Source organism: Jaculus jaculus, chromosome 14 (assembly GCF_020740685.1).
Source record: "Jaculus jaculus isolate mJacJac1 chromosome 14, mJacJac1.mat.Y.cur, whole genome shotgun sequence".
NCBI classification, from domain to species: domain Eukaryota; kingdom Metazoa; phylum Chordata; class Mammalia; order Rodentia; family Dipodidae; genus Jaculus; species Jaculus jaculus.
The window spans coordinates 33,951,477-33,978,780 of NC_059115.1; the positions used below are offsets into that span (position 1 = coordinate 33,951,477).

A 27,304-nucleotide genomic window follows, 5' to 3' on the forward strand; every position below is an offset into this window, starting at 1 on the left:
AATCACTGGGGTGGGATGCCTCTGGGTATGCCTTCTCCACCTGTGGCTCTTACAATATTTCTGCCCCCTCTAATGGAAAATTCCCTGAACCATGGTTAGTGTTTTAAGTCTACTTCAGTGATGAGCTCTTAGGAGCCTCTGGATCTCTGCTTTGGTAGCTGTTGAGTACCCTCAGCATCTGTCTCCTTCACCCTGGCACTGTTTGTCAGGTTCACCATGGAAGTATCACTCTTGCTCATCTCTCCAATTCCTCTGTGGTTTCACCTGGGCTTTGGTGAAATGCGAGGGGTGGTTTATCTTCTCAGGTCTCACTACCTTCTGAAAAAAAACAAAAAAAAAAACAAAAAACAGATTCTCCAATGGAGAATGAAGTCAGCATAGTTAAATGGAATAAGCATTGTTAATTTAGAGAGGTTTTGATGGTTGTAGCTCCTTTTTTGGGCTAAGACTAGTGGGAGCTTGTCATTGGAGATCTTGATCTCCAAGGGATTCTGACCTGGTTCCCAGTTCCAGCCATGGGTTCCTTTCCACTGAGCAGATCTCTTAGCCAATCAGAAAGCTAATGGTTACCCACCAAAGCTGTGTGCCACCATTGTACATGTGTGTACATGTTGTCAGGCTGGTTGCTTTTGAGTAACTGTGACCCCTACTTGATCACAACGTTGTTGGCCACTTTCCCTCAGAAGCTCATGTAGCACTTTCCAGCACTAAATGGGCTAACCATCTGGGAACTGGCTCTCTTCCGGGTTCCAGCAGGGTCACTCAGTGTTATACATCGCAGCATGTGATGCCTTCAGCAATAGTGTCTTACTTTTTATAGAAGCCTGTCTTGTTTTGGGGAACTTGCAGGTCTGTTTAATCAACAGGTCAATGTGGGTAGCAACTTGTTTCTGGTTGGTAGTGGGGGTTATGGGACAGAGCCAAGTATTTTAAGGTTAGGCTTTATCCCACCTTCTCCAGGGCCCTTTTTACCAGAAGATGTCCCCATACTCCTGGTGATGGTTATATATTTCAGTCTTCTATCAAAGAGAAATATTTCTATGGCACCAGTTTATTTTGGGCTTAGTTTTGGGTTTATTTTTCCCCAAGCCCCCATGTCCCTCCTCCCGACCCTCACCTCTCTATGACCTGGCCCTCCAGTTGCCTGTCAGGTATGCCAGCAACTCGAGGTGTTTCAGGTTAGAATCCATAGATAAATGGGTAGTAAAGAAAAAAAATAGTTGGGTTCAGTGGGGTTGGGAGGGGAAAAAGATAATGTGAGATGAAGATGATCTAAATACATATGAAATTATCAATAAGTAAATAATAAATTCTAAAATACAACAAAAAACCAATCCTACCCAAAGAATTATTGTACTTAGCTTACTAAATGTTCAGTTGGCAACATGTGAAAATTTAAAGCTTTTTCGTAACACCCCATTGTTTTACAGGTCTGCTCATACTGGGCATATGCCCCAAGTGGCACCCCTGGCTGAGGGTGGGTGGCCTAGGCAGCTTCCCCACACTGCCTGGTGTCACCCCACACAGCTTTACTCATGACCTGCCTGGTCTCTAAGGGCGACTGGATTGGGTTCTCATCAGCTCCCAAGAGGCCACCTTTTGGGGCAGCAGGAAGCATGAACGTGTTTCCACCAGGGACCTGGGAGCATGCACAGCGGGGCCAGAAAGCTGCTTCTCAGTGGAGGTCTGATGAGACACGTTGATGGAGCAGCTCGTTGGCATTCATGGCCATCATCAGTCTTCAGGGTCACAGTGTCGAGTGGATACTGCAAATTAATGTCTTGGCATCAATAATTAGATAGAAGTGTCTGTGAACTTCATAAAACCTTTATTAATTTGCTTATCATGGCCCAAATATTGTTTATTTAAAATCCAAATCCCACCTGATGAGAAGCAACAAGTGACAATGGAGACCCTGGCCTGCCCCCCATGTCCACAGAAAAGCACATCCTACAGCTACATGATTAGATCACTCAGAATTGCGTTCTGGGAAATTCTTCCTTAGAGCAGGATGTCAATGTGTCTTTAGTTGATTGCAGCCAGGAAATCATGACAACAAATAAATCCGTTCTAAGACTCCTTAGAACACTTCTGGATTTTGGAACTACTGACCCTCGAGGGTCTACTGTCACTCAACCTAGAATGAATAATATATATAGTCTCACTGGAAAGAACAATGTATATGCTGCCTGCGTGCTGTTGCAACCGCCCCATAGGATGGCTTCAATGTCCTGGTGGGATCTGGCTGTGGCTGACAGCCCTTCAGGAGCGCTTGGACTTGCTGCAAGTAGGGCACAGGAGCTGACCCTTGGTGACAATGTATGCCCTGCCACTCAGTAGCTGTTCACAGCCCTCACAGACAAAGTGCTTCCGATGCCAGGCCAGGTCTTCCACACGCTGGTAGTCCTCTGAGAATATGATCTGTAAACAGAAAAAATGCATGGCTCATGTTTGGGCCCTGGGCAGAGGCAGAGTACACAGGACAAGTTCATCCCATGTTCTTCATGTTCTGACCTTTAAATGGTTGCATGTAGCAATCTGACCTAATCTAAGGCAGTCGGTGTAGTTGTTGCTAAGGGTCTTGGTTGCATCTTAGCTCCTCAAGTGGGGGAAAAAAATACTCCTGACATGTTTCATTTATCTATTTATGAAACCCCTGGGGAAAAAATAAGAGCCAGTTGTGTTCTGGGATGGGATCACATACCCAGTGTGATCTTTGAAAACAGCTAATTACAGAGAAGCAGCCAATGTATAAATCTCCAAAGGGAAGAACACAGGGTCCTCTTAGGCTCAGAATAAATTGACCCTTAAGAGTAACCTTCAGGCAGGGAAGTCTTCTGACTTGGGAGTGGAATGAAAGAGGGGGAAGAGTTTGCACAGGCCAGCTTCATGAACTGCCCAATTGCTTTATCTTCCTGAGCCTCCACTTTCAAATCTGTAAGCCAGGGACACTAGGACTTTGTACCCTTGGACTTTTAAGACTGAAAAATAAGCCACATGATGTGGAATAAAGGAAGACTGACTGACACAGGGTCGGCAGTATGCGACTATCATGGACCTCTTGACCTTTCTCATCTATCCTTGTCCTAATTGCAAACTGGACACCAGTTAGTCTGGCTCTACGGGAGCCTTGTGAGATACAGCTGTAGTGTGGAGCAAATGCCTGACGTACTGTGAGACTTCATGATGCAGCACTGTGACCGAGCACACTGCACTCTGCTCAATGACCCGTGGCACTGGCCTCCCATGGTCCTTTATGTTTGGTTTGTTTTGGCTATTTTGAGATAGGGGGTTAATATGTAGACAAAGCTTGTATCCCATATCCAATTCACAATGTGTAAGGATGATCTATAAGAATAAACCTTGGGAATTAACTATGAGAATGAAATATGGAAATGAACTATGGGGAAGGACTGTGGGAATATTTCCTATGGACCTCACAGATAAGTTTTCTGCTACCATTGCTGTAAGATGCTAAATTCATTACTTGTAACTTGCTCTGAAGTTAATCTTACAACTGTGGAGGGCACCAGGTGAACTTAGTGTGATTGCTTTTGTGATCAGAATGTGTGTGTGTGTTCTGGATCAGCAGAGTCCAGTAGGTCCGACCTCTAAGCCCCTCCCTTTAACAAATCCTTACAGATTATCCAAGGTCAACAGTTCCTTATCCTTTACTCATGTACTGCTTGTTCATGTATTACTAATTTATTTTATTGCCATTCAATGAAAGTGCTAATGAGGTCCTGTATGCACAGGAAGCCACAGGTGCAGTGACATCAGAGCCGTGGTGACAGCAGATGCAGCACGTTTACGAATGGCATAAACACAACCTCTCTTCTGTTTCCTTTTCCCCGAGGCTGCTGCTAGAGGCAGCTATCCCAGGCCTGGGACAGGGGTTCAAGAGTTCGCTCTCTCATCTCTCAGGCTCTGCTCCTAGAAACAGTTCACCCAGTACTTAGTCTTTCCTAAATTCAGGCCTGTGCCCCCGAAATAGGGCAACAAAGTAGCCCAGACTTGCCTCTAACTGGGAATCCTCCTGCCTCACCCTTAATGAGTACTGGGATTGCATGCCAGAGGCACCACACATGGCTCTTTCCCTTCTTAATGTTCTTGATAACATGGTTCTGCAGCTAGTGGACTGTAAGATCATAACTTCACTGTGGAAACCAGCATGCACATGGAGGAAGGCTGGAGATTTGGGCCCAATCTGAAGAAGACCTCTCTGTCCTTACATGCACCAAAGATAAAGAGTGGTTCTGCCTTCAAAGGCACACAGCACTTAGTGCTGTAATACTTGATAATTATATTATATGTTATATATACTTACATTTCTTTTATTTATACACTGTAGTCTCTCATCCATGCCCATACTGGAGACTTGGCTTCCTTTCATAACATCTTACAGCATACCATACCATATCCTATATATCTGTAATGTCATTTATAGCATGTGTATCATATATCACATTGTGCCATACTAACTGTACCATACCGTATTGTGCAGTAGTGTTTCATGGCAAGACGTCATCAGCTGCTGTGTATCACCACTAGGCCAGGCCCTGTGCCACGCGTTTTCACACATTATCTTATCTTCATGCCAAGCCACTGGCTGTATTCTGGTCTCATTCCCATTATGCAAGTGGTACCACTGAGGCACAGGCATTCGTTAATAAGGGCCCATGAATGCAACTCCAGTTCTAAACTTGTGCAGTCTGTCTCCGCTGCTACTGAGTGAGACCTTGTGCCGAAGACGGGACTGTGTGGTGCTGTGTCTGACGTGTCCCATGGGATGCACAGGAACAAGTATCAGTCAGTTTTTAGATGAGAAATGAAGGTAAGGGTATGCAATGAAGCCTAGCTCAGTTGCCTCAACTGAGGAACAGCCTATCAACAAAACCATACCCCTTTTCCTCGGGGTTCCTCCCCAACACAGGTGTGCCCCTTCTCCCCACCACCCCCTGGTTCTTGCCTCATCACAGCCGGAGCACCGGGGTCGCACGCTCTCACAGTAGTGGCGGCCGCACCAGGGCGCCCCGTCCTTCCAGAAGTAGATGAGGTCCACCAGTGGCTCAGAGCACTTGACACACACGAAGCAGGCAGGGTGCCACTGCTTGCTGTAACCTGCCCTGTCCGAGTACACCACAGGGCTGTCAGCGGGGGCCACTCCCTTGCACAGCTCACAGACCTAGAAGGTTTGGGGGAGATGACCACAGGGACACAGGGTAGTTAGAAGGGCATGTGATGTGGGTTTGACTCCTAGCTCTAGCCTCTGCTTCCTGTGTGACTTTGGACAAATTAAAAGACCTCTCTCTGTTCCTCAGTTTTGTCATTTACACAACAGGATAACTATATTGTATGGCTAAGAGGTTACATGTGAGGCCCAAATGACGTTGTTTATTGACACCAGTAATTTCTCATATTGATTGTGCCTTTTAGTCACTGAGCCCCCTCCCAAGCCCTACATATGCTTCTTTGACAAGTCATCAAAATCCAACAATAGCAGTTTCTCAAGTCTGTTGGTGTGTGAAGCCTGAGATTATAGGAGCCTTTCATATTTGGGGACGTGAAAACCTTGGTCTATTTTCCCCCTTAAATAGATCTATTGTTCTGCATCCATTGTTTTTAATAAGCATTTAAATTTTGAATAGTTTTAGATTTATAGAAAAATTGTAAAAATAGTAGAGAATTCCCACATACTCCTTACTGTTTTGTCTGTTCTTAACAACATCCATTAATATTATAATTTTGGCATAATGAACCAATAGCAACTCAGTGTTAAGAAAAGTCCAAACTTCATTCAGATATTCTTAGATTTCATAAAACATTCTTCCTGAATCCCACACCCCACCCAGCCAGCCAGGACTTCACATGCAGTCCTCTGGATTCACAGGCTTCTTGTAGGGTGGGGTGTGTGACAGTTTCTCAGACCATTCCTATTTGTAGGATCTTAGCCACCTGGGGGAGTTCTGATCAGGCATTTGGTGGGATACTCCTCAGCTGTACTCTGTCTGATGTCACCGTCATGGGGTTACACTGGAAGGAGGGCCCCAGGCTACCTGTGGCACATGCCATCACTATGCCTCCACTCTGTGACTGCTGACCTTGTAGCTCACCTCCAGGCTATGATCCCAGGCCTCTCCACTGTGGGGTGACTCTTTCTTTCCTCTCTTTGTACAGTTTTCTATGGAAGGAAGTCATTGCATGCTCTACAAGTAGAGTCCTCTATCTTCTCTAGGTGGAAGTAGCTACATGTGGTATTCACAACCTGTGCATGACCTTGACCTCACAAACCCCAGAAAATACTTTGAGAACTAATGAGTGACATTGTTTCTGTACTCCATAAAGGATGTCTGGCCATCCAACCATCCCTTCCACCCACCCATCTGTTACCCAACCCATGTTTATAACTTGCCTTTAAAAATATTTTATTATTTATTTATTTGAGAGAGAGAAAGACACAGGGAGGAAGGGAGAGAGGGAGGAAGGGAGGGAGGGAGGGAGGGAGAGAGAGAAGAGAGAGAGAGAGAGAAAGAAAGGAAGGAAATGAATGGGCACGCCAGGGTCTCCAGCCATTGCAAACAAACTCCAGATACATGCACCACCTTATGCATCTGGCTTATGTGGGTCCTGGGAAATTGAACTGAGGTCCTTAGCCTTTGCAGTCAAATGCCTTAACTGCTAAGCCATCTCTCCAGCTCAACTTGCCTTTTCTTAAATTTAATTTTATTTATGGGGGGGGGGGGTGGGGGAGGATGGGTGTGCCTGGGTCTTCAGCCACTGCAAACAAATTCCAGACTCATGTGTCACCTTGTGCATCTGGTTTACTTGGGTCCTGGGGAATTGAACTTGGGTCCTTTGGCTTTGCAGGCAAGTGTCTTAACTGCTAAGCCAATTCTCTAGTCCCAGCCTTTTTTTAAAAGAATGAGACTTTGAGAAGCTCATTGAATAAAATCTTATGAGCCATTTTTGTCTTCCAAAGCCCCAGGATGAGGGCTATCATGTCCTGAGGGTGTGTCTGTGTCCTGTACTGGGCTCAGTATGAGCACTCATTACAAACATCAGTAAACAGATCTCACAGTTATTTCCTGATTCTGGGGAGAATCACGGTTTCCCATCCCAGAGACAGCACAGCCCATACACAGACAGATGTGGGGATTTGCTCAGTCATACCAGGCCTCCACAGTCACAGCTCTGTGTTAGCAACACCTGGGGCTCTCCAGTGCAGTAAATATTTTATCCGCTGAAATACGTTTTTCTCATTAGCAGGCATAGGTATTGTACAAACTGTATTTAATTGCTGTATTTTGAATTTCATGAATACAAATGGAAATTTGTTTTCTATCTTGTTATATAAAGTGCCCACAGGATGTCATCAGTCTTGTCTGCTGGCTCACAGTGGTGAACTCTTTACCACCTGGCCCTCTACAGAAGCTGTTTGCTGACCTTGGTCTATAGATGATAATTTTAACTCAATAAGCACCAGTATTTACAGTCTTACCATGTAATGACAGGGGGTATATGTCAAGAAGCTGATATAATTTTGAACTGGAATAGCCCTCCAAACTCTGTGTCAAATGCTTTGTTTCAAGCCTGTGGCATTGCTGACACTGAACGTGGAGCAGGTGGAGCCTGGTGAGAGGAGGCTGGTTATTTGGGTGTAGGCTTAAGCGGGGTCTGCGGGCTGCCCTCCTCTCCTTCTATATCTTTGCCTCCCAGTCACACTCCAGCCATGAGGCGTTTCCTCACTACAGACACGAAGTGATGAGGACCAGTGGCCATGGACTGAGCTCAGGAACGTGAAGCACTCCTATGGCCGTCCCAGAAAAACATCAAACCTTAACTTCCCCTAAACGCATGCCACTTTTGTGCCACTGTAGAGCTGAAAAATCTTAGGTGGAGCCATCATAAGTTTAGGACCAGCCATGCAGCTTTGCCCTGGACTCTAAGTACAAACCTCTTGAGACCCCTGAGAGGACAAAAAAGAGATGCAGCATCCTGAATCTCCCAGCCCCGGGCAGTCATGCGGAAGAGGAGCCTGGGGCAGCGTTGCGGAGGCTCTAGGCAGAGCCTTCCAGCTGCGCACGTCTTCTTGTGCCTTGCGCAGACAAGCTTCCGTCACTCCAGACCCTGGTCCAAGTGAAGCCGGGTGGACAGAGACAAACTGCCCTTTAGAGTCTTGCCCACAGGACTGGTCTGTGAGTTAAACAGACATGGTGTCTCTGACGACTTGCTCTGCAACTTTTAATGGGGACTCGTGGAATTTGGAAGCCTTCTGAAATAGAAGTAGCAATGTACAAAGCGTTTCAGGCCACAGCAGGTTCAGGACAGAGGCCGAGGGTTATGCAGCTACAGAGCTGTCTCTAAGGACTGAGCCACACTGGACTTCTGAGAGGGACCCGTGGACTGGAGAAGCCTTTGCAGCCATAGTAATCTCTGCCTCAGGCTTGTCCCAGTCACACTGTTTTCTTCTGGAAGACTCTATCCAAAGACCTACCCAGTCTAAACTCAGAATGCCTTGTGAAAATCTCACCATCACACTCTGGTAAATATTAACACAAGTCCTTGAATTCAGGGGCTGGGCTCGTGCCAACACAAACACTCAACATCTTATTTATAAACTGCATCTCCATCTCCTCTTATGGTGCTTAGTACCCATCTTCACTTTGTAGCCTTATGCACCCAAAGGGGTTTGTTGGTGGTGGCTGGAGCTGCTTCTCTCTATCCTCTTCTTCCTTCTCTTCCCTACCTCCCCCTCTCCTCCTCCTCCTGTTTTTCTGGTGTGGCATCACTTCTACTAGCTTAGCCCTCTTGATTTCTGTTTCCCCAAGGCCTCCAAGGGTATAGAAGGAACAGACGGGGTGCACAGTGGTTAGGGTCTCCAGTCTGGAACATGCTTGCTACCATCCCTAGGGAAGTGCTAGGAAAATTACCCACTTTTCCAAGCCACAGTTTTACACTGGTGATGGGGCAGGCCCTGGCTGACAGGAGGTGCTTCATTGCTGATAAGCTTCTTCACCTATGGGTCTTCTTGGGGCAGATGGGTTATGTGCTGTGAGGGCTTTGCCAAGGGAGGTGAAATGCCATGTGTTTCTCACTGGGTTGCCCTGGCTTGTTTGGTGTTGAGGTGTGTGTGTAGCACAAAAGTTGTGCTGGTGGGAGAGAAAGTATCAGGATCTGTTCTCAGATCAACTCTCACGACTGTGATTGAGGACCAGCCTCTCAGAAAGGCTGTGTGGGCTGTAGACGAGCAGGGAAGTCTTTCCCATGCTCCTCTGCCATTGTGGCTGGGTGTGGCATCTACAGCCTCCCAGGTACTGTGGGGATGGAAGCTGTTTACTTGGCAGCTATGTGGGATTTGGGGTGAGGTAGCTCTGGGTTATAGTCCTGCCTTAACCACTCCATAGAAATTTTATTTTTGTCTGTGATCCACAAACACTCTTTTTCCCTTTCAATTGAAAACAATTCTGCTGACATCCACTAAACTGATGTGCTATCTACTCATGGTTTGTAAACTGACGTTTGAAAAACAGTTAAACTTTGCTAAGAGTATCTCAGTTTCCTCATCTACAAAAGGGAGATAAGGCCAGGGAGATGTCTCATGGTTGAAAGCATTTGTTACACAAGCCTGGTGAAGGAGGTTTAGGTCCCCAGAAGCCACATAAAGCCAGACACAAGTAGTATGTATGTCTGCACTCCCTTCATGTTATGGTAATGGGAGGCAGAGCCAGGAGAACCCCAAAGCTTGTGAGCCAGCTGTCTGGCATTCATAGCAGTCAAGAAGCAAGAACTTGTCTCCATCAAGGTGGAAGGTGAGAACTGACACCCCAGGCTGTCCTCTGACCTCCATGTGGTGCAACAAAGGATGTAATATACTCTGTAGGGTGAAGTTTAGGACTAAACAAGCTGACATGGGAATTTTATTGCATGGCTTTGAGTGACAGGTAATGACAATGTCACCATTATATCACCAACTGTCATCATTATTAATTAATCTATAAGAACAAGAGAAAATAAGGTAAAACCAAAGTATTTGGGAATATGTTGAAGCTTTTCATGATTTTTTTCCAAAATCAAAGTAAGAAAACTACATCTATCCATGTATCAAATCTAACCCAACACCTTTACTTTTTTTATTTTTGGTTTTTAGAGATAGTGTCTCACTGTAGCCCAGGCTGACCTGGAATTCACTATATAGTCTCAGGGTGGCCTCAAACTCAAGGTGATCCTGCTACCTCTGCCTTCTGAGTGCTGGGATTAAAGGTGTGCACCACCATGCCTTGCCCAACACCTTTTTTTTTTAAATAAAGTTTTATTGGAACACAGCCATGGAGGTCATCTGATTGGATGTCACCTATGGCCGCTAAATGCTATGGGCTGAGTTGAAAAGAGGTGACAGAGGCCATTGGATTCCCAAAGCCTTAATTATTTACTGTTTGCCAGTTGTTGCTTTGGTTAATGGGATATTATGTAGCCTATTCAAAAGAAGAAATAAAAGGGCTGGAGAGATGGCTTAGCAGTTAAGCGCTTGCCTGTGAAGTCTAAGGACCCCGGTTCAAGGCTCAATTTCCCAGGGCCCACGTTAGCCAGATGCACAAGGAGGCGCACACATCTGGAGTTCGTTTGCAGTGGCTGGAGGCCCTGGCGCGCTCATTCTCTCTCTCTCTCTCTCTGTCACTTTCAAATTAAAAAAAAATAAAAAAAGAAGAATAAAATGCTTGTGGAGGTCACATGGCAACATGGAAAAGTATTTATAGTATAAAGAGTTGGATAAAGACATTTTTCTTTGGAAAAAAGATCTCTTTGAATGTCATTAAATTTATCTCCACTAAGAAGGAAGGGGACAGATGCTGAAAAGCCTGGTCACCATGGTGATTTTGCAGGTTCCCACCTATGGGTACCTGTGAGAGGAAGATGATGGGACAAAGGGTGCTTCTGGCTTCAGTGGCCCCACGTTGGACTCTACGTTCCTTACCCTTCTTCCTCCAGCTCAGGAATAGGTGGCTCATTTTGGGGGTTGGGTAATTTCAAGTCCCCCAGGTGGGGCTGCCAGGAAAGCCAGCTGGCCAGCCAGCCTGCAGAGCCCACAAGCCAAACATCTGCTTCGACAAAAACTTGGAAATCCTTTGCCCACAAATATGTCCTTCCTGGAGCTGGACTTGATTTGAGTCGCCAGCTGCTGTAAGTTTCCATCCGAGAGGCCGTCCTGTAGCCGAGGGTGGGGACCGAGGCTGCTGTGAAGCCCTCTGCATTTCTTGTGGGGAGATGGGAAAAGGAGAGCCAAATTCTGGCCTCCACATCCTGGTGGGTAATGTGGGGCCCTGTGGACCTCTCCTCGGGGCTGTGAAGGTTACTTCCACATCTCCTAATTTCCTCTCTATTGCACACTGGCCTGAGGAGGGCCAAGGCAGTGGTGATGGTGGTGGTGATGGGGGGGGGGTGGCTTCCTGGCAGGAATGATTAAGACTAAAGAGCTAAGAGTACATTCAATACTGTGTTCTGGCTTCCTGTCCCCTTTCTTCAGCTACAAGTGTGGGGGGGGGGGAGGGGCGGTGAAGAGCGGAAATGCCGAGCACAGAGATGGTGCTCAGGAACTCTATACTTAGTTTCCAAGTGAACATTCAGTGAGCTGTCCAAATGGAGCCGTCAGGAATCAAAACATGCAGAGCACTATGGGTACAGCTCAGGCACCCATAAATCGAATCCAGGTGGGAGGGGTTTTGGGGAGCGGTGGAGGGGCTCGGAGCAGGCCCTTGTGTGACCAGTGACGGCTCAGGCTGCTGACTTCCACAGCTCCCAGGCCATAGAGTTCACAAATGCTACTGAGCCCCACCATGGAGAACTGCGGATAGGGATAGGATTCTTTCCATTGTTCCTGGTACACAGAAAACAGTCTCATTCTCCTGTGGACTGGGCTATGGGGCATGCCACATACCGCAGCCCACCTCCAGCAGACACCAGAGCTCACATACAGGTCAAACCTACTGCCCAGGCCTCCTCCCAGGACTGCTGAGAGTGGAGACAGAGGCCTGGGATCCAGTCAGAGCCACCACTCCTCATCAGGCAAGTGAATGCGTCTGGCCTCAGGCTCCTCAGCTGGGAACTAGGTCTGACAACCCAAGCCTGCTCACAGTTATCACAGATTTAAAGAGGCTGAAACCCTGCAAAGGACCTGCTGCCTAGGAACACTTGTCTCTTGCCTTGGCCCTCCACATACAGCATGGTGCAAGTGAAGGAAAGAAAGAAAGACTGTTTTCAGGGTTTATTTTTTTTACATATGTAGATGTGTGTGACTTACGTGTATGTGTGTGTGTGCATGTTCATATGTGTATGAATGCGGGTGGGGGGCACGGCTTATGGAGGCCAGAGGTCACTGTTGGGCATTATCCTCAATCATTCTCTACCTTACTTTTTGACACAGGATCTTTCATTGAGCCTAGAACACACCAATTTGGCTACACTGGCCACTGAGCCACAGGGATCCTGCTGTCTGCCTCCACAGGACTTGAGTTACAGGCACATGCTGTCACACCAGACTTTTATGTGAATGTTGGAGGTTCATGCCACATCCTCGTGCTTGTATTACAAGCACCTTACTGGCTGAGCCATCTCCTCAGCTCCCCTATTTTTCAGTTTTGATTGGTCCTCATATATTTAAAAGGGCGTGCTTCTCTTTGTGGGTGACAGCAGGTAAGCTAGTTCCTAGGACTGGGGTGTTTCTGCCCCAGTATTTCCTCATGGAAAGGCCTTCTTGAAGGCATGATGGCTGAAGGTATTTTTAAGATGAAGTCACATGTAGCTCAAGGTGGCCTTCAACTCAATCTGTAGCTGTGTAGCCTTGAACTCAAGATCCACCTGTCTCAGGCTTTACAGGATTGCACCATCATGCTCAGCTGCCACTTGGACTGAAAATAGCCTTCTAAGTAATCTTACGAACCATTTAATGAATGTATTAAGGGCTCTGGAGAAGTCATGTTCAAGAGAAACCCATGCTTTGTATTCACCCTACGTTTTCTTAAACTTACATGACAATGTGACTATCAGCTAGCTCACTTAGGGATAAGCCTGGGTGGTGGGAAAGACATGGATTTGGAATCTGGCAGAAATTGCATTTGAGTTCTGGGACCCAGAAGCCTGGGTTTGTGCATCTTGTCACACAGCTCGTGGCTGTGTGCTTTGTATCAGATACTCCCATGTTGAGTACAGTCCTGGCTTAGAGCATTGCTCACTAGGCTGATGCTGCCACCATGACCACGGTGATAGTCTGCACTGATGTCAGCTTGACTGGCTTAGGATCCTGGGAGACAAACTATGAGGGCCACGTTTATGAGGGACCATCTAGACAGGGTTAACTGAAGCACAAAGACCCCACTTACATGCAGATGGCACCATTCCATGGGCTGGGGCCCTATGTTAAAAAAGGGAAAGCTAGCTGAACTCAAGCATTCATCCCTTTCTGCTTCCTCACTGTGGACTGACAGTAACCAGCTGCCTCAAGCCCCTCCCACCATGCTTCCCTGCCACAATGGATGTAACCCTGAGCTATAAGCTGAAATAAACTGTTCCTTCTTTCCATTGCTTCCAGTAAGATGTTTGGTCACAGCAATGAGAAAATAACTTAAACAGCCACCATGCTGATGACAGCCAACCAGGAGTCACTAGAGTAGTCCCCCAGTATTTCTTGACTCTACTGTTGACTTTCAATTCTCCCTCATAACTTTGCTTGGTTTGGAGACATCAAGGTGAAACCCTTCACTGACCTACACACACTTGTGTCTTCAGGTCAAATGCTCTGACTACTTCTCTTAAAGTCAATGTCCTTCCCTGGAGGAGTAGAGGACAGACTTCCAGCCTGCTGCTGGCTCTAGCAATTTCTCTCTGCCTTTTCATGACACATGAGAGGAGCATAAGCTCAGAGGACAGCCAGCACACATATGTTGCATCATATAGCTGTTCTCTGGGCAAGGTCTGTATCAGGAGTGACCAGGACAAGTGAGCAGCACTGTTTGGGACACAGCTTGATGGCCTGCAGCATTGCTGAGCAACCGTCTTTGGAACTCGCTCCCCTGATTCAAGGAAAGCAATAGGTAGGTACATAAGAGTACCCAGTCAGCATTCTCTTTTTGTGGGGGAAGGACAAGTAGTTATCAAGAGGCTGTAACTAAGCATTGTATGTCTGTTGGAATCAGAGGGGTCCTGGACAAGTTACCTACCATTACTGTATGTCAGATTCCTCATTTGTCATATGATTTTTGATTTAAAAAAATCATCCTTGGGCTGGGGAGATGGCATAGCAGTTAAGGCACTTGCCTGCATAGCCTAAGGACCCATATTCAACTCCCCAGATCCCATGTAAGCCAGATGCAAAATGTGACACAAGAACGCAAGGTTGCACATGCGCAAAAGGTAGTGCAAGGGCTGGAGAGATGGCTTAGCGGTTAAGCGCTTGCCTGTGAAGCCTAAGGACCCCGGTTCGAGGCTCGTATTCCTCCAGGACCCACATTAGCCAGATGCACAAGGGGGCTCACGCATCTGGAGTTCGTTTGCAGTGGCTGGAAGCCCTGGCGTCCCCATTCTCTCTCTCTCTCTGCCTCTTTCTCTCTCTGTCTCAAATAAATAAATAAAAATAAACCAAAAAAAAATTAAAAAAAAAAAAGGTAGTGCAAGCATATGGAGTTCAAATACAGCAGCTGGAGGCTCTGGCATACCAATTTTTCTCTGTCTCTTGCTGTCTCTCATAAAAACAAAAGGGCCGGTCTGTTGGGCTTGCCTAAGAAAAAAAGTCGCCAGGCATGGTGGTGCGTGCCTTTAATCCAGCACTCAGGAGGCAGAGGTAGAAGAACCACGAAGAGTTTGAGACCATCCTAGACTCTGTAGTGAATACCAGGTCAGCCTGAACTAGAGTGAGACCCTACCTGGAAAAGCAAAACACAAAACACAAAACATAAAACAAAAGCAAACAACAACAAAAAAAGTCATCCTGGGCTGGAGAGATGGCTTAGCGGTTAAGCGCTTGCCTGTGAAGCCTAAGGACCCTGGTTCGAGGCTCGGTTCCCCAGGTCCCACGTTAGCCAGATGCACAAGGGGGCGCACGCATCTGGAGTTCGTTTGCAGAGGCTGGAAGCCCTGGCGCACCCATTCTCTCTCTCTCCCGCTATCTGTCTTTCTCTCTGTGTCTGTCGCTCTCAAATAAATAAAAATTAAAAAAAAAAAAAGAAGTCATCCTACCAAGTAACTGAGAATTTCAAAAGGTCCTAAGGGAAGAGTGTAGTAGTTGGCACAGAGTAGGGGCTTAAGTACTGTGTCACCATACTGTCGCACCGATGCCATCCAAATTATCTTAACCTTCCGGCATGCAGTATAGTTCAGATATCATTGATTCACTTGTTGATCATGTATTTGTTGAGCACTTGGGTGTTGTGAGTGTGAAATGTCCCCTATAGCCTCATGTGTTATTAAACCTCATGCTTAAATCCCCAGTTGTTGGAGTCCTTGGGGCAGAGCCTTGCTGAAGGTAGTGTGTCAGTGGAAGTGGGCCTTGGGTCTTTATAGTCCAATAACCCTTGTCAGTGATTCTTTCCAATTGATGTGACAAGATATGATGCCCTGCTGTTGCTCTGCCATGCTTTACCTGCCACGATGAAGCTTCTTCTTAAAAGCGTAAGCCAAAATAAGCCCTTTCCTCCCATAGACTGCATGTTTTGTGCAAGATGTTTGTTTTGTGCAAGCAACAAGAAAGTAACTGCTACAAGAACCAACTGTCTACATTAATGACACCCTGTGGTGGTTTGATTTAGGTGTCCCCATAAACTTAGGTGTTCTGAATGCTAGGTTCCCAGCTGATAGGGATTTGGGAATTAGCACCTCCTGGAGGCAGTGTATTGTTGGGGGAGGGCTTAGGGGTATTGGGACTAGTTTCCCCTTGCCAGTGTTGGACACACTCTCCTGTTTCTGTTGTTCACCTGATGTTGGTCAGGAAGTGATGTCCCCCCTCTGCTCGTGCCATGGTTTCCCCTGCCATCATGTAGCTTTCCCTTGGGCCTGTAAGCCAAAATAAACCCCTTTCCCCACAAGCTGCTCTTGGCAATGCAAACCTGACTGCAACACACCCTCTTTTGATCCAGAGATGAACAGGATCTCACTTTCTACAGGGTGACAGAAAGGACTTTCCTAAGCATATGATGAGTTACTAAAATTATGGTTGGGGAATGACAGAGAATTCTGTCTTCTGTAGGTACCCAAGCTCAGCCCAATGCTTCTTCCTCTTTTTCTGCTCATTTCTGATTATGGAATCTGCCCACTGTTGTTACTTAAATGCTTCCAAAATGTCACAAGTATTCCCTAAAGTTAACTATGGGCAAAGAACCAAAATCTCAGGCTCCCTTTACCCCAGTTCCTTACTGAACAAATATGTGAGGCTCAGTCAAGGACAAGATATGTGCTCAGTCTCTCTCTTGCCTATCTCTCTTTCTCAAGAACAGCAATTTGGACAAGTCACAGTGATATCAAGGGACATTGTTGGATTCTTTTCCAACTTAGAATTTTCCAAAGTTTACTCTTTCATCACAAACAACTATTGGAGGGCAGATACAGAATGGTACTGGGATGGGGTTGGGAAGATCAGTTTATGAAACTGGTCACTATGGTAAGTAGCTAATTTCTTTTTTGTTGTTGTTGTTAGCACAAATATCCTTCTTGAGAAATGGGCCTTTTAAGTATTTTTGCCAAACTTGTAGAGAAGAAAAAAAATTGTCTTTTTTATCTCAGATTTCTGAGCTAAAAGTGTATGTTAAAAGGTTGTGGTTCCTTAGATGGCAATTCTATGTTGGGCCAAGAGGATGGCAGTTTGGAGTTTGAAGGCACTAAAGGAAGAAAGAACTAAGAGCAACATTACCTGGGCCCTTGGCTGCATTTCTGTGGGTTGTCTGGATTGCTAGCGACTACCAGCCTCTTCCAGCCTGAGGGCTGTGATGGTTAATCTTGACTGACAAGTTGACTGGGTTAAGAGATGCCTAGGACATTATCAATGCACACTTCTGGTAACTAACCGGTGGTTTGAATAAGATGTCCCCAGCTGGTGGCCACTTGAAAGGTAGAGCCTTGCTGGAGGAGGTGTGTTACTAGGAGTGGGCTTAGGAGAGGTACAGACAGCTCAGAGCTTGGCTCACTCTCTTGCTATTTTCCACCTTCTGTAGTGAGAGTGTGATGTCCAGGTTCTGCTTGTGCTATGCTTCCCCCTGCCATCATAAAGCTTCCCCTTGAGACTGTAAGCTGAACTAAACCCTTTTACTCATTAGCTGCTTTTTCCCAGTAACATGAAGGTAGCTGCAATTAACTACTGTAACTAGAGGTGTCACGTCCGAGAGGTCATCTACGTAGCTACAACACTAACCATAGTATCTAGAGATGTCACGTCCGAGAGGTCATCTACGTAGCTACAACGCTAAGCACTGTAACTAGAGGTGTCACGTCTGAGAGGTCATCTACGTAGCTACAACACTAACCACTGTAACTAGAGATGTCACGTCCGAGAGGTCATTTACGTAGCTACAACGCTAACCACTGTAATTAGTGGTGTCATGTCCGAGAGGTCATCTACGTAGCTACAACGCTAACCACTGTAACTAGAGGTGTCACTTCCGAGAGGTCATCTACGTAGCTACAACACTAAGCACTGTAACTAGAGGTGTCACGTCCGATAGGTCATCTATGTAGCTACAACGCTAACCACAGTAACTAGAGGTGTCACGTCCGAGAGGTCATTTATATAGCTACAACACTAAGCACTGTAACTAGAGGTGTCACGTCCGAGAAGTCATCTACATTGGTCATGAAGGTATTTATCTAGTGCATGGGTTGGTCCATGGTGGACTCATAATACAATGGTGGTGTTGGGAGGTGGAGAAATGAGGTCTATCTGGAGGAAGTGTGTCACTGGGTCCTATATCTTGCCCTGGCCCCTTCTTATATTCCATTTCTCTGCTTTCTGTCCACCAAGAGGTGAAGATGAGCTTCTGCCACACAGTCCTTCCACTGTGATGTTCTGCCCAAGCACATGGGACTAAGAGACCAAGGACTGTACCTTTGAAAACCATGAGCCAACATAAATCTTTCCTTCCTTAAGTTGTTTGTGTCAGGTAATATGGTCAGAGCCATGAAAAGATAACTAACAACATCCTATGTATTGTGGCTTTTTTTCTTCAGATGCCAAGTACGGACAAACAAGGCCACTTGGCTAATGGGTGAGTACAAAGCCCTGCAGACGGCAAACCTGGTGATCATCAAGCCTTATGGTCCCCGTCTTGACTAGTCCTTTTGCCTCCATGGGGCGTTTAAGACAACCCTATCCACGTGACTGCCATCATACCGACACTGGGTTCTCCTTTGTCCCTTCTCCCAACGGCTCCAGATGTTCAAGCCTTCCACAGTGTGACTAGGAAAATGTGCAATTGCACAGCTGGGATTCTGAGACATCTTTGACTGCCAGCCTGCCCATTAAGATGAATTCTTAAGTCTGTAGCTTCTGCCAATATGGGGACAGTGTCCTCCACTTGTGAGACTTCCTGAGCCGTGACAGACAGTGCCAGCTCTCTGATATTTGATGAGTGGGTGGGCAACGTGAAACACGCCTGCTGACCTTCTCAGACTCACCCTCCTACTCCCCCAGCATGCTGCAGCGTCACTCACACATGACTACTTCTCATCCTCTAATTGCACCTTGACCTCTTGAACTTCTGGCAAGTTATTTTAGGCTGTGTCCACAGCTTCCTCACCAAGTCTATGGCAAGGGTGGCTCCTCATTACTCTTCACAGGTCTGCTTGTACCTTGTCACTTTTCCATAGCCACACCTACCCCAAAGGAGGTTACATACCTTTTCTCTAGGCAGTGACTGCATTGGTGGTTTTCCCCTGGACTATGAGTCTATTCAGGGGAGTACCCTGGTATCATGTTCCCTGAGTAGCACCCAACACAGACTAACAAACAACAAGGCCCTGTGTGAGTAGGACATTGCTATGGGATGGGAACCTGACTGTGCAACTAAGCCAGACCGGACATGGGGGACACTCACATATTCCACTTCCTTGGATGGGTCACCCAAGCTGCCATTGGTGGTTGGGGCAGTGGTTTCCGTAGTCTCTGGCTTTTCCTGTGTTTTGCCCTCCTCCTTGGGTAAGCCGCCTTGTCCCGGCAGGGCCACCTCACCCACCCCAAGGGCCTCGCTCTTATACTGCTTCACAAATTCTTCCATCACTTTCAGCTCATTCTCCAAAAGTCCACGGCAGCGAGCAGGGTCCTGGTCATAGATGGGGAGCTGATGCATGAGCTGGCGGCGGCGATAGAAGGCGCCCTCAGTGCCCGTCACGGGCTGCTTCTCTTTGGGGATGAGTTCCATGTATTGCAGGCCCTAGGAAGAAGGGAAAGAGACAGTGTCATGTGGACATTACTCAAAGCAGCTGGACAGAATCCACCTAGAATACGAAATCTGGATCTGTCAATGTCATCCATGACATAAACATACATACATAGCCTTTAACTTAATGTAGTTTTTCTTGTACAAGTCACAAAAGCACCACTGGAGAGGTGGTTTAGTGGTTAAAGGTGTTTGATTGCAAACCTTGATGGCCCAGCTTTGTTCCCTGGTACTCATGAAAAGACAGCTGCAGTAAGTGGCACATGAGTATGGAGTTCATTTGCAGTGGCAGGAGGCCCTAGGGAGTGTGTGCTCTCGCTATCTAATACATGAAATATTTTTAAAAATCACAAAAGTAATACCTGTCCTTCGTCTCAAGAATACACAGGCGAGGGGCTGGGGAAATGACTCATTGGTGCAAAGTGCATGCTGTAAAGCCTACTGGCTTTACAGAGTTTGGATGTTCAGAGCCTATGTGAAGCTGAACACAAAAATGGTGATGCATGTGTCTATAATCCTAATGCACCTGCAGTACATTCAGGAGAATCCAGAAGCTCACAGGGCAGCTAGTCTGGCCTTCTCAGTGGCAAAAGAATAAAGAGAGTCTGTCTCAAACCAAGTGGACCAACACTCTGAATTTATCTTATGATCTCAGCATACAAACTATGACATGTGTACAGACACACACACACACACACGCACACACCTCTACCTCTCACATACAAGAGTACACAGATAAGAAAAATAATGCTTCTTGCTCACTTGCATGTATGGAAATGGTCCTTGGTGGTATCCATGTACACACATGCTCACGTACACACACAAATACACACATTGTGTATTTGTGCCAAGTTCATCCACCTGTGTGATCAAGGATGCTTGCTCTATAAGCATACTATACTTTGATTTAAAAGACATTTAAAAATCCTACCTGGGGACTGAACCCAGGGCCTCATACATGAAAGGCAGGTGCCCAGCACTAAGATACCTGCCCAATTTTGACAGGCGAGAAAGAAACACTAGATTGTGTCTAATAAAACTACTTTTCAATGAAACAATGTCAAAGAAAGAAATAGATAAATCTACTGGGAACCTCAGGAAAATATCAGAGAACTGAGGCAAGGCTGCCCAAGAATTCCCAGTGCTTCAGGTATTTGAAAACTTAAGAATTCCCCAGGAAGAAATGGCATGAGTGTTGGTAATGCCCGAAAGGGGTCTGAGTGAGTTTATACTCCAACTCAGGGCACAGCCACAGGTGAGAAGCAGGCAGTTCACGTAGAAGCTCATCTGGGACTCCCTGCCTTAGCTAGGTGGGTCTTGTTCCTTGCCAAATGGAGCATTTCTCACTGCATTTGCCTCAAGGGCAACCCTCCTGAGCAAAGAAAAAAATCAGTCTAGTTTAAAATTGCTTTTCTTAGAAAAGTGTAACTAGATGATTAAGATATATGGAATTTCAAGGCTTATTAATCTTAAAATACACAAAGGTATCTTCTAAGAGTAGACTAGACTACATCTCAATTACACAGTATTTCCGCATGAACATGACCGGTAATTGTCAACTCTCTGATATGTTTGCTGTTTTCAGTGTGTGTGTGTGTGTGTGTGTGTGTGTGTGTGTGTGTGTGTGTGTACACATTCTATGGCACATGTGTGGAGGGCAGAGGACAACCTCAGGGTGTTTCTCCTCTCCTTCCACTTTCTTCTGAGACAGACCTCTCACTGTTTAGCTGTTGCCTCTTGTGAGCTTGCAGATTTTCCTGGCTCTGGCCCCCACTGCCACAGGTGAGGTGGGATTACAGACGTGTGCACCACTTGGCATCTGGCTTTACGTGGGTGGTGAGGAAGATCGAACTTCGGTCAGGAGACTTCCAAGCAAGCTTCTTTAACCCCTCTGCCAGCTCTAATTTTATTTCATGAACAGTTATCTTTCCCTTGATAAGTCCCAGAGATGGGGAGGTCACGGTTCTGGGAATGGTCTAAGAATAGTCTTGCCACAATAGTCTTGAGAGAGATAAGCAGGTTGTTAATCTTAGGTAACTATTTTTCATCTCTGCCCTTGTACCTCACCACCAATGTTCCTGGCTCCCATTGTCCTGTGCCAGCTACCATATTGATCCCCTGTGAATCCACCTTCCCCATACCTCACTGCTCAAATCTAGACTCATTTGGAACTGTAAGAATCAATATGAAAAATCACAATGAAATTCACAAGCTGCTCTCTGATTGTAGGGAAAATCTCCATGTTGACTAACTCTCAATGCGGCCCCCAGATTGGTGCTATAGGGAGGTAGTAGAGACTTGAGGAGCTGGGGCCTAGTGGGAGGCCGTTAGGTCATTGGGACCTGCCCAATTCCCTGAGTACGTCTGTTTCTCAGGCCTTCAGAGGCTTATGTGGAGCCCAGATCAATGCCTGCAGCACTGGCCCAGCCAGGTACTCACAGAACCTTGCATCCCTTCACAGCTCCATGCCACTCATGGTGTCTGTGGCTATAGATGGCTTCCCAGCCACAGTCTGGAGAATGGGAGACTTCCTTTCTAAGGACCCACTGCTCCTGTTGCACCTCAAAGCCCCAGCTGTGTGATGGCTTCCTATCTTTGAATTGTCAAACTGGCCATTAGAATGTACTGTGAGGTCTGGCCTTGCCCTGCTGGCCTGAGATTCCTGCCATCGCTCCTCACCCACACTCATGGAACACACTGCTCATCAAATCTTTTGTTTTCCTTTTTGCTCTTGTGTGTGTGTGTGTGTGGGGGGGTGTGCTTGCATGTGTGCAAGTTGACTTCCACTGTCTTCCTTGACTGTTTTTCATTTACCAGACTGATTTTCTCAGTTGAACCTAGTGCTCATTCAGCTTGGAGATCCTCTGTTTTCATCTCCCAAGTGCTAGGGGTTACAGGCAGGCTGCAATGTCCACTTGGCATTTCCATTGGTGTTGGGGATCAAAACTCATTTCTTCACACCTGCACAGCAAGTTCTTTATCCCCTAAGCCATCTCCCGAGCCCCACCAATCAATCCCTGGTAAAGGCTTTAGGACCCTTTCCAGACCTCCAGGAAGTCACTATCACTGGCACAGACTTGGGAAAAGGGTGGCAGACAGAGAGAGGTTTGGGTCCTAGTGTAGTCTCTACAGGAGAGTCTATCCAGGTGTCTCTCTAGAAAGGCGGCTGAGGTTGTGCTACCCAAACCTTTAGTAAGAAGTGCTTTCTTAGCCTAGCTGTAAAGACTGGATTGAGGCTGAAATTTTCTCCAAGGACCATTCTGTCCTTTCTTCAGTCAGGCTATGACAGCTCAGGTGGAGAGGCTTTTGGAATCCATCAGCATCAAGAGAAATCAACTGTGCAGAGAATAAAGAGGCAGTTTCGGGACCACTCTGTTCTCTTGTTTGAGCCCTAGGGGCAGGACACCCAGGTCCAAGACCTCTCTCCTGAATCTTCTCTGGCTATCAGACAGGACAATAAATGCCACCACGTTACATGTTAGTTCCAGGTGACAGTGATCACATGGAATGCTACGTTAAGCAGGATGCTGAAGCCACATGGGCTCAAGAGGAGACAGATCACTGCTGTTTGTCCATTAGTGTCCATCCTGGGTGTGGCAACGGAGAATGGGATATGAGGAGGCACCCTCTGCAGGCTCTTCACAGGCTTTTGTTTGCTCCCCTGTAAAATAGGTTGCCTTATACTTGGCTCAGAAGGAGTGGCAAAGTGTCCTGGAGACATAAACCCAAAGTGTTCACCAGATCCTGGTTCCCTTCATCATCTTCCTTTTTTTTTTCTTGGTTATTTGAGGTAAGGTCTCACGCTAGCCCAGGCTGACCTGGAGTCTCAGGATAGCCTTGAACTCACGGCAATCATCCTACTGTGGTTTGAATGTGAAATGTCTCCCATAGGCTTATGTGTTTAAACACATCAGTGCCAACTGGTGGTGTCATTTGGAAGGCCGTAGGACCTGCAGAAGGTGGAGCCTTGCAGGGTGAAGTGGGTCACGGGGAGTAGGCCTTGAACTTTTGTAGTCTGGCTCTTCTTTCTCTGCTTCCTGTCTGCCCATGTGATGAGCCAGTCATGAAACTTCCCCTTAGAAATATAAGCTGAATGAAACCCTTCCTTCTCTAGGTTGCTTCTGATTACTTGTTCACAGCTAGGAAGTAACACACTCTTCCTTTCCTGGCAAGTGTTCAAAGACCCCTCAAGCTTCTTTCCATTCTTTGAAGCCTGCCTTAAAACACACTAACATTCCTATCAGCCTCAATTCCTATGGAGAGGTGAGGTGGGTAGGGCCTTGGGGATGAAAATGGCACAAGATCAAGGTCTTTCCACCATGTTACATCAGCCAAGAGGCATCTGGTTAGATGCATCTCCTCTCTGAGACTGTTTCCCTGTCTGTAAATGAATACAATAATAGTGAGTTCCTAGAGTATTTGGAAATTAGATGGGGCTGTGGGTGGAAAGCTCTTAGTACAGTGGCCAGCACACAGTAAGCAACTGATAAACAGACTGATGGATCTCAGCTTGAAGGCTGACAAATTTCTCTGGCTCTTAATCTGGTTGGGAAGGATGATAGACAGCAAGTTTCTGTCCTATTTCCAAAACACAATCAGGCCTGACCACTTGGTAATCAAAAAAGTTGTGAGGCTGAACAGTGAGGGAGCATTGGCTAACGTCAGAAGTGAGTCTGGGCCATCTGTCCAGCTGCATGGAAGACAAAAGGGCTCTGTAGCTTGGCGTTTTTATGAACCAGCATTAATCACTACTCACTGATGCCTGCCTCTGATTAGATGGGGCTAGAACATCCGGGGCTTTCACCAGCTCAGTCCTGCTGTCTCCAGCCAGCTCTGTATGAACCACTGTATTTTGTTTCCTCTGATATTGTGAACACCTCTTGATGGTTTGCCCACATCAGATGCTGGAAGCCGACCCTGATCTGGACCCCTTGACATGTCCTGGATCTGCCACTGCTCTGGGACCAGTGATCAATCCCTGCCTAGAATGGAAAATGTCATAATGCCAAGGAACTTTTCTTGCTTTTTGGATGTGCAAAGCAATTCCTACTTTGCAGGGCAGTGGAACTTATGAATGCTTAAGTATTTGTTCAGTCATTGATTTTAGTGCTGGTGGTTGAGCTCCAGGCTTCATGTGTGCTGTGCAGGTGCTTACCCACTGAGCCCTATCTTCAGTCCTTGGTTTTGTTTGTTTGTTTGTTTATTTATTTATTTATTTATGATAGAGTCCTCCTGAGTACTGTGATTACAGCCATGAACCACCATGCCTGCCTCTTAAGTGTTCTTTTAAAATGTGGTCTACTCTTTCCCCAGCATTAGAAGCATCATGACAATGATAAAAACTTCACCTCATGTCAACCAGGAAGCACGCAGGTAACAGGAAGGGGAATACTTCCAGGGACACAGTTCCTTTTTCTTGGCCTCACATTCCATAGTTCCTCCCCCTCCCACAATAGTCTATTTAAAATTTTATCCCTTCAATGGATTAAACCATACATTAGGTCAGAGCTCTTATGATCTAGTTGTTTCTGTAAACACAAACATCCCCAGAGATATGCTTTGCTGATCTTCCAGGTACATCTTAGTGCAATCACACTGACCATCAGGATGAGCCCTGATGGCTGTGGTATGTGGGGCAGTTATGGTGCCTGCCCTCATGGCCTTTACTTCACCTTAACTGGGGAAGAGAAGATCACATAAGGTCCTTACAGCTCACAGTAAAAGTTTTGAAAAGAATGGCAAGAGAGACAAAATGTAATGGAGAGATGAAGGATGGGTGGCACCTCTTATAAACTGGGTAGAATTGCTCATATGAATTCTCAAGGGCTTCCTACATCTAGTACAGGGGGAAGCCTTTGAGAATTCATAGAGCAACTCTGCCCATTCCATGGATGTGGAACACTGAGGTCCATCCTGTCTTCACTCCATCATGACATGATGCAGGAACAGAGTTGAAACCATAGCAGTCCCTACAATTTTTGTAACTTTGCCCTCTCACTGTCCTCTCTTTGCATTTTAGGATTCCATGACACAGCTAATATTTATAAAAGTAGGAAAATCACTCCAGGGGAAGATGCTGCCTTACCAGTTTCTGGGTGACTCCAGGGGGAGCCCACTCATAGGTGATGGTGTCAAAGGTGGGATCTTTGCCTGTGGCGATGGGATTGGTCATGATCATGCGGTTCCTCTTGTAAATGCGGATGCCGTCTCCCCCTTTGACCCGGGCGGTGAGGGTGGAGTACTTGGAGTCCATCAGCAGGCGTCCGATCTTCCGATCATCTTCTAGGTCGGAGGTCAGGCAGTGCTCCTCTTGACTGCACTTGCAAGATTTGCATATCTTCCTGGGGGAGGGGGTGAGGACAAGTGAGCTCACCCTCCAGGAAAGAGGCACACCTGCCCTTGATAGCCAGCACAAAGCCTCACTTTGTTAACCCAGAGAGGCTAGCAGCAGACAGGCAAGAAGGCCCCTGGGACTGGGAACTGTGAGAGAGTGACACTCTTCTAGCTGTCAGGTACCCACCTGTCTTGTGGGGATGTGCATGTGAATGTCATTTGAGAAACTTGTGGTCCATGTTTGTAGGTGAAAGAGCAGCACATTTTCCTCCAGGCTGATTCATTTAGTACAGATGCTCTGAAGCTAGCATCTGGGTGAGTTGTGACCTGAACCTGGCCCACAACTTGCCTTTTTATAAATAAAGCTTTATGGGAACATAGGCACGTTTGTTCATTCACACATTGCCTTTGGTTGCTTTGGGGCTAGAATGGCACAGTTAAAATAGTTACATCATACATAATCTGACCCATAAAGCCTAAGATAATTATTGATTGTTTCTTTACCAAAAAGTGTGTTAATCTCCCTGCTCTAAAGATTAACATTGTCTCCAGAGTCATGAGCCCTGGACTTCTCTAGAACTCCTCAGCCTGACCCCTGAAGAGAGGATCCCATGGGCAAGAAGGAGCCAGAGGCTGGGATGAGCTGAGTGCAGCCCTCCACGTGGACACTGCTGTTTTCAAGGTCTGCTTTGTCAGGGCCCGGGAGAAGGAAAGGTATCCTGAGGAAGTTTCCAGTTCACTCATAAGCCCTGACACTTCTCTCACAATTGTTTGCTTTATCTCAGGAGTCTAAGGTGCAGAACTGCAGGGAGCTCCTCAGCACGAGAGGACAAGTGCTGTCCTCCCTGGCCAGGGTGCTGTGCTTCGTCTCAGATTCTCCAGCACTTGCGATTTAAGAGCCTGTAAACTAAAACGTGATGGCCAACCTCAGGGACTGGGAGGAGGAAGGGTCAGGCAAGGGAGGCTTGGCTGCAGATGCAGAGCTGCATGGAAGCAGGTGAGCAGGAAGGCACCTCCTTGCTCTTCTACACCCAGGAGATGAACAAGATGCATCACTGGGGCCAGATGGGATGGGCTAGAGCAGTGGTCCTCTCAGGCAAGACAATGCCCCTCAGGGACATGAAGCCATGTCTTCAGTCCATTTCATAGAAGGCTGGCATTTTTAGGCTGAGATGCTGACAAAAGCACCCACCACAGAAGGCCATCAGCCTCAACAAGTGAATGGAGAAGCCACATCTCATTTGAAGAGAACGACAGGAGCTTGTGGTGCGGGTGGTAGAGGTAGGAAACTAGGAGTGTAACACAAAGTAAGAGAAAGCTAGGATGTGGCAGGGGTGCAAGGGACCTGGGGTAGTCCTGCTGGCCTCTACTATCTCCCCCAGATGTCGGAAGGTGGGACACAGACAAGGACCTCGTGCTCCATGGTCAGGAGCTGGGGAGACAGTGAGTTAAGAAAGGCAAATTACTTTGCTTTAGTGCCTGATGTGGTTGTCTTTACTACACCGATGAGCAGTGTGACATTTCCAGTGGTACCCAAGGAGCTTGCCTCTCAAGGGCATAGT

General features: G+C 46.7%; 1 protein-coding gene across 2 annotated transcripts in view; it reads right to left on the reverse strand.

Annotated features, from left to right (window-relative positions):
- Nucleotides 1-1,805: 1,805 nt before the first annotated feature.
- Lmcd1 (LIM and cysteine rich domains 1) overlaps nt 1,806-27,304 on the reverse strand; it is a 68,570-nt gene continuing 43,071 nt past the window's right edge. For both annotated transcript variants that reach the window (XM_004651482.3, XM_045133819.1), the window contains exons 3-6: nt 25,495-25,750; nt 19,068-19,403; nt 4,970-5,185; nt 1,806-2,421 (exon numbers count right to left, since the gene is read on the reverse strand). In XM_004651482.3, coding sequence (XP_004651539.2) covers nt 2,263-2,421; nt 4,970-5,185; nt 19,068-19,403; nt 25,495-25,750 — 967 coding nt within the window. In that variant the 3' untranslated portion in view covers nt 1,806-2,262. The remainder of the gene's footprint in view (nt 2,422-4,969; nt 5,186-19,067; nt 19,404-25,494; nt 25,751-27,304) is intronic.